The 5791-nt window shown below is 39.3% G+C and overlaps 1 protein-coding gene across 1 annotated transcript; it reads right to left on the reverse strand.

The window, feature by feature from the left end:
- Positions 1 to 1025: 1025 nt before the first annotated feature.
- On the reverse strand, positions 1026 to 4142 carry LOC137733201 (probable serine/threonine-protein kinase At1g01540). Its single transcript, XM_068472360.1, has 7 exons — positions 3331 to 4142; positions 2781 to 2885; positions 2524 to 2646; positions 2252 to 2422; positions 2029 to 2158; positions 1724 to 1933; positions 1026 to 1522 (listed from the first exon to the last, which is right to left on the reverse strand). Exons 1-7 carry the CDS (start codon positions 3951 to 3953, stop codon positions 1394 to 1396), a joined length of 1491 nt encoding a protein of 496 aa, XP_068328461.1. The 5' UTR covers positions 3954 to 4142; the 3' UTR covers positions 1026 to 1393.
- Positions 4143 to 5791: the final 1649 nt, after the last annotated feature.

The raw sequence follows: 5791 nt of genomic DNA on the forward strand, positions 1-5791 counted from the left end.
AAAGAATAAATAGTGACCTTGAAGTCATATCATTGTCCTTTTATCTTAAGATATTTTTGGAAGTGGAGGGAACCAAGAATTAAACTTTCATAGTAATAAAACTGCAACAAGTACAGAAGATCCCTTCCATTCAGGAGGGTGGGGATGAACGGAGGTCATGCAGCCGTCTTCAACATGGAGTAGGATTCTCTTCTCTTTTTTTTTCTCTTTCTTTCTATTTGAACGGTTACGATTAAACCACGTTAATATCTTATATTAATTTTTTATTTTAAAAAAAAAAAAAAAAAAAAAAAAAAAAGTAGAGAATGTGAGAAAAAATGACGGAAATATGAGAGAAGAGAATCATAATCCCTTCAACACCTTCTACATTTGGAGGAATGAAGTTTCCTAATCCCGACCGTCACACCGCCTTACGAAATTAGTTAAGAATTGACTAGTACGTGTATTTGCTTATTAATACAATAATTATGATTATAAAATATTAATGATGTCGCCCACTTATATTTTACCGCGTGAATTAAAAGGATTATGTAACGATGGGACCGTGAAGCTGAAAGTTTTCTCACCCAACCTCTCATGAGCTGCAGTGCTATTTATTTGCACACTGTCAAGCTGTCTCGGTTTACGACTACAAGTTTCCCCACTCATAACAAAAGGCATGTTACTGGAGGTGCCAGGGCCACAGTTTATGATCAAAATCCACCAACTACTTATAGAATGGATTTCATTGCTAAAAAACCTTTCAATTTAGGGCATTCACTTTTTGGGGCTTTTTTCTTTATCAAGTTACTTATAATGTGAACAAAATCAAACAAAAAATGATTGAAAATTTATCATGTTTACATGCACACCTAGGTTTAGCCAAGTTGGCTTGAGCAGTACGCTTACTCTCCCACATCGTAATTTAGATGTTAATGTAATTATTTTATCATTTGACAAAAAATCAATAATAATTAAACAAAAATCATATTTGCCCATAAATACATGTAAACTAAATGCCACCAGATGATTCAGGAACCTATAATTTGAATTTAAACTTGATATATAAATAAATATATATATATATTATTTTATTCAACAATGACAGATTTGAGGAATAGTGTGACTAACAAATTACATTACACACTCATTGGTCAAAGCTTTTCTGAAAAATGGCATTTGCCAAAACATTTGAATCAGCTGTTCTTGTGAAACTATATGGAGCAAAACACAAGCATAGAATCAGAAAACAACGTAGCGTAATACCCTGTGTATGTAAAAGCCGGCAAGCAATTGGATAACTTTGGCACCATTTGCAAAGGCCAGCTACTGAATGAGTGCAAGAACCGCCACCCGCATCAAACAAGTCTGGTGAAATTGGCACTGCTTTTCTCCTCGATCCCTCCATGATGTCTTATCGGACTAATGCAATGCCACTTTCGTACCCACTACTATCACCTGGTTCAGTTACCTGCTTCTCTTTCAGCCCATCCTTCACATCTTCACCATCCAAGCGCTCTGCGTCCCTTCTGGATCTATGATCCTAAAACAAGTATTCACAACTTGAAAAGTTAGAAAACTGAATTGAAACGTCTAGATGAAAGAAGTAAAAGCATTAAAGGGATAGATATGATATGTCATTTTACTGCATTGAATGTAACAGTATAACAAGTGCCAAATGAAATCGATGAGAGAAAGTGACAGAGAGACCATTATTCATTTTCACTCAGAAAGGCACACGTACATCTTTAAATGGGGACTCTTCAGCTTCTAGCATATGTACAATATGTCCCAATTTTGGCCGCTTCAGTGCATTTGGGTCCACACACCGTAAAGCTACAAGAAGAACCCGCTTCAATGCCCTGGAAGCAGGCTTCTCGGGTAACTTGGGATCCAATACTGCCTCTGCATTCCTGTCAGCAACCATCTTCTTAAGCCAATCCACTAAGTTCACCTGATAATCTCACATTTGTTAAAACAAAATCAAAGGAAACTCACGAAAGAAAGAAAACCGGAAGCCATTAGAAAGGTTATCTTAAGGATTCAGACCTCTTCTGGAGGCCGGCTATAATCAACTGGATTCCTCCCCGATAGTATCTCCATGATAAGAATCCCAAAACTATACACATCACTTCTCTCATTCAACATGCCCGTACTCGCGTACTCGGGAGCTACATAGCTTCAAAAGGCAGAAATAGATTATTATCGATCAACGCAAGAAAATGCAAGCGCATAAACACATACGTATATGCACATGGAGGGTCCACCATACCCAAATGTTCCCATGACACGTGTTGTAATGTAGCTCATCTCAGAACCAATGAGCTTGGCAAGGCCAAAGTCTGACACCTTGGCATTCCAATGCTTGTCAAGTAAAATGTTGCTCGATTTTATATCACGGTGAATAACCTTGGGTTCCAGTCCTTCATGAAGGTATGTTAACCTACAAGATTAAATCAGTTATGATGAAAGCCACCGATGAAGTCGGGGAAACAAGAAAGATCAATAGCATATGTGAATTCTAAATTGATCTGCATTTTGTACCCTTTTGCGGTTTTTAGTATGATATTCATTCGGATCTCCCAAGTAAGCGGACTGCAAGGCCCTACATCCCCATGAAGCCACTGTTCTAGGTTCCCGTTGTTGACATACTCATACACAAGCATCCTATCAACATAAATGCAGTTAAAAAGATAGAGTTGATATTCTATCGCTATGGACTTAATAAACTATAATTACAAGATCAAAAGCTACAATTGAGATAATGAAGCTAGAGAGTAATGAGGCAAAAAACAGAGTACCTATGAGCTCCTTCAGCACAGAAGCCAAGCAATCTCACTAAATTCTTATGTCGAACTCGTCCAATTGCCTCCACTTCAACCTTGAACTCCCTCTCAGCTTGCCCCCTTTCAAATAACCCAATTTCTAAACCATTAATTCAATCACAAAAGCTCACTTTATCACAGTCATCAGTCAATTAGTACAACACAAATTCTAACAAAATTGACTAAACACAAACTCTTACAAAACTACATAACCAAACACACAATAAGCCTCGCATTATATAAGAACTTAGGGCCGATTTGCGGTTACTTCTCTGGAAAGCACTTTTGCTCTTACGCGTTTATGCTAGAAGTACATTTATTACAAACACATTCAAATCTTTATGAAAAATCCAAGCGCTTCCCCAAAAACACTTGAAGTGCTTGAAGTGAAGTGCTTTCTAAAGACGCAAGCATGTGCTTCTCTAGAACGCTTTGACGAGCCCGAAACAATCACATAAGATATCATAAACAAGCCCTTAATCCCCCACAAAATACTAGAAAACAAAAGAATTGACTTCAAAAGCACCTGTTGTTAAGCAAGTTCTTGACAGCAACGTGAGTTTTATCCTCCAAAATACCATGGTAAACAATCCCATATCCTCCTTCCCCGATAACGTTGTCATCCACAAACCCATTTGTCGCAACCTCGAGCTCTCTGAGAGTGTACCAGTGTCCCCACCCCAAGTGAGAAACTTCGGGTCCCACCATCCCCGCCTGCTCAACCCCGCGCGCCTCCCCGCTTCCATGCGAAGAAGAAGACCCGATTGGGTAAGTAATCCGGTGGTCTTTCCCAATCTCAATGTGCACTTTCTGGTACCCAATTGGGTTCTCCTCCTCTGTCGGCTTCAGCAAGTGTTGCCTCTCGATTCTGGGAACTGGGTCGGGCTCCGCGCGCGAGTAAGCTTGGGTTTGTGTCCGGACATGGTCGACCCGGATCTCCTGGATCTCTTTGGAGACGATTGGGATTGTGGGTTTTGCTAAAGTTTTGTTCTTGGAACGCTTGGCGGCGAACCAGAGAGAAATGAGGACGAGGAGGAGCACGAAGGCGACGCCGACGCAGACCCCAACAACAATCCAGAGACGGAGGCCGAAGATTGAGGTCTGCTCGGAAAGCTGGTCGCTCAGGTGCTCGGCTTTTACATCCGACATTTAGAATTTTGGTGCCTTTCTCACAAGTGCTTCTGTGAATAAGCTGTGAGAAGGGACAGAGAGAGTGGAGGAGGGAGGAGGGAGGATGAATAATTATGGCAGCTGGCGTGATGGGACTTTTGGAATCGGCCGTGTCTGTCTACAAGTAGAGTGAGAGAGCAGAGTTGCTGCTGCTGCTTTCGAGTGAAAACGTAATTACGCGCGGGTTGGGTTTGGCAGTTGGTTGGGGAGCTTCTCAAATGCATTCAATGAGCAAAAATAGTAACTCCACTGGGAAGTTTATTGCTTAAGTTAAGCCCCAATTAAACGGCACGTCTAGTTTCTAAATTGGGTAATTTGGAAATGCACAACTTGTGTTGATGGATAAGATTAAAATATGAGCAATGTTTTGATACTCAAAGACGAGTAAGAACTTCTATTTAAAAAATTATCTAATTCATAAAAAATTGTTCTTATAATCGGAACCGTTATATTATAAACACTCTTTAAAAATCATCTTTGCAAAAAAATGAATTGAAAATAAGGTTATTAAGTAGATCAAATGTAGCAAGTAGACAAACGGTCCATTTGTTCTTGGACAATGTGATCGACTAAATGACTTTAGTTTTAATTGATTTTCTGCAAACATGATCTTTATAGAGTGATTTATTATATGAACGGTTTTGATCATAAATATGACGGTCTATGAATCGGAAACGAAGAGTTTTGGGTTGAAACTCCTACTCATCATTTGGGTAGTCAAGTATTATTCTTAAAAGATTATTATGTTTGTGTATGTAACATATTCTTCATGTGACCGTCAAGGGTAAAAATTTATATGTTATGTTAAAGAAATTAGGGTTAGCCTATTAGTGAAGATGGGTAGGGTGATGAACTTTAAAGTAACAAAATAACTTTTGAAGAGGTTGTTAATGCTCAAATCTTGTGAGGCTAACAAATACCAGTATGGTCGTGTAGTCAGCCTTTGGTCTGCTTAGAATTGAAATGATAAGAAGTGAACGAAGTTTAAATAGTTCGCTCCTCAAAATTGGACTACACCCACTGAGTCACCATATATATTGATATTACAAACAACACTCAGTATAATCTATTCTCTTTTCTCTGTGTATTTGTTCTACCCCTTCTAAGGAGTACTTGTCCTCCTTATATAGGCCCTCAATGAGCCCCAAGTTCTTAGGCTCGAGTCTTCAACTACCTTTGCATTTAATGCACTGAATATGTAGACAAGATCTACTAGTTGTCCTTTAGTTCTTTAGTTGACACATGGTAACAAAATGATGTTAGTTCAGGTCCACTTGCCTATTTTCTTGGGACAATGCGTACCAAGCACCTTGCTTGGCACGAAGGTTGGTGGGAATCCATACCCCGATTGCTTAATATGTTAGCCTTTATGTCCCTTCATGGGCTTCTATTCTCTCCGATAGTTGTCACGTGGCCTGGAGTTGATGTCCGAGTAAGCATGTCCCTGTGTCCCTGGGACTTCATGCTATAAAGTTGTCAATACACCAAAATTGATGCCGTCAGTCGGAAAGTACTTTATGAGGATGCGATCGGCTTTGTTATTGACAAGCGAACCAGGCCGTTGAGCAGTCATCTGAAGCACTTGAAATAATTATGTTGGGCCTTGGTCTTTCTTCCTTTGGGCCTTTCTTTCTTTGGCATATGTTTCTTTGGGCCTTCATTTATTTGGGCCTATGTTCCTTTGGGCTTCTAGGGGTCAGAAAGAACGTTGCGTCAACAAAGATTTTTTTTTGGAAACTTTAATGAAAAGCTCCCGGTACTGTTCACTTTAACGAAAAATCACATTTTTACACTAAAAATTTAATCATGATACTATT

The sequence above is a fragment of the Pyrus communis genome, chromosome 1 (assembly GCF_963583255.1).
Source record: "Pyrus communis chromosome 1, drPyrComm1.1, whole genome shotgun sequence".
NCBI lineage: Eukaryota > Viridiplantae > Streptophyta > Magnoliopsida > Rosales > Rosaceae > Pyrus > Pyrus communis.

Excerpts from the sequence above, each read along its gene's own strand:
- LOC137733201 (XM_068472360.1), bottom strand. The coding sequence starts at position 3,953 with ATGTCGGATGTAAAAGCCGAGCACCTGAGCGACCAGCTTTCCGAGCAG. Across the intron at positions 2,423-2,523 it reads ATACTAAAAACCGCAAAAGG|GTTAACATACCTTCATGAAG; the intron begins GTACAAAATGCA and ends TTAATCTTGTAG. Across the intron at positions 2,159-2,251 it reads CGTGTCATGGGAACATTTGG|CTATGTAGCTCCCGAGTACG; the intron begins GTATGGTGGACC and ends TGCCTTTTGAAG.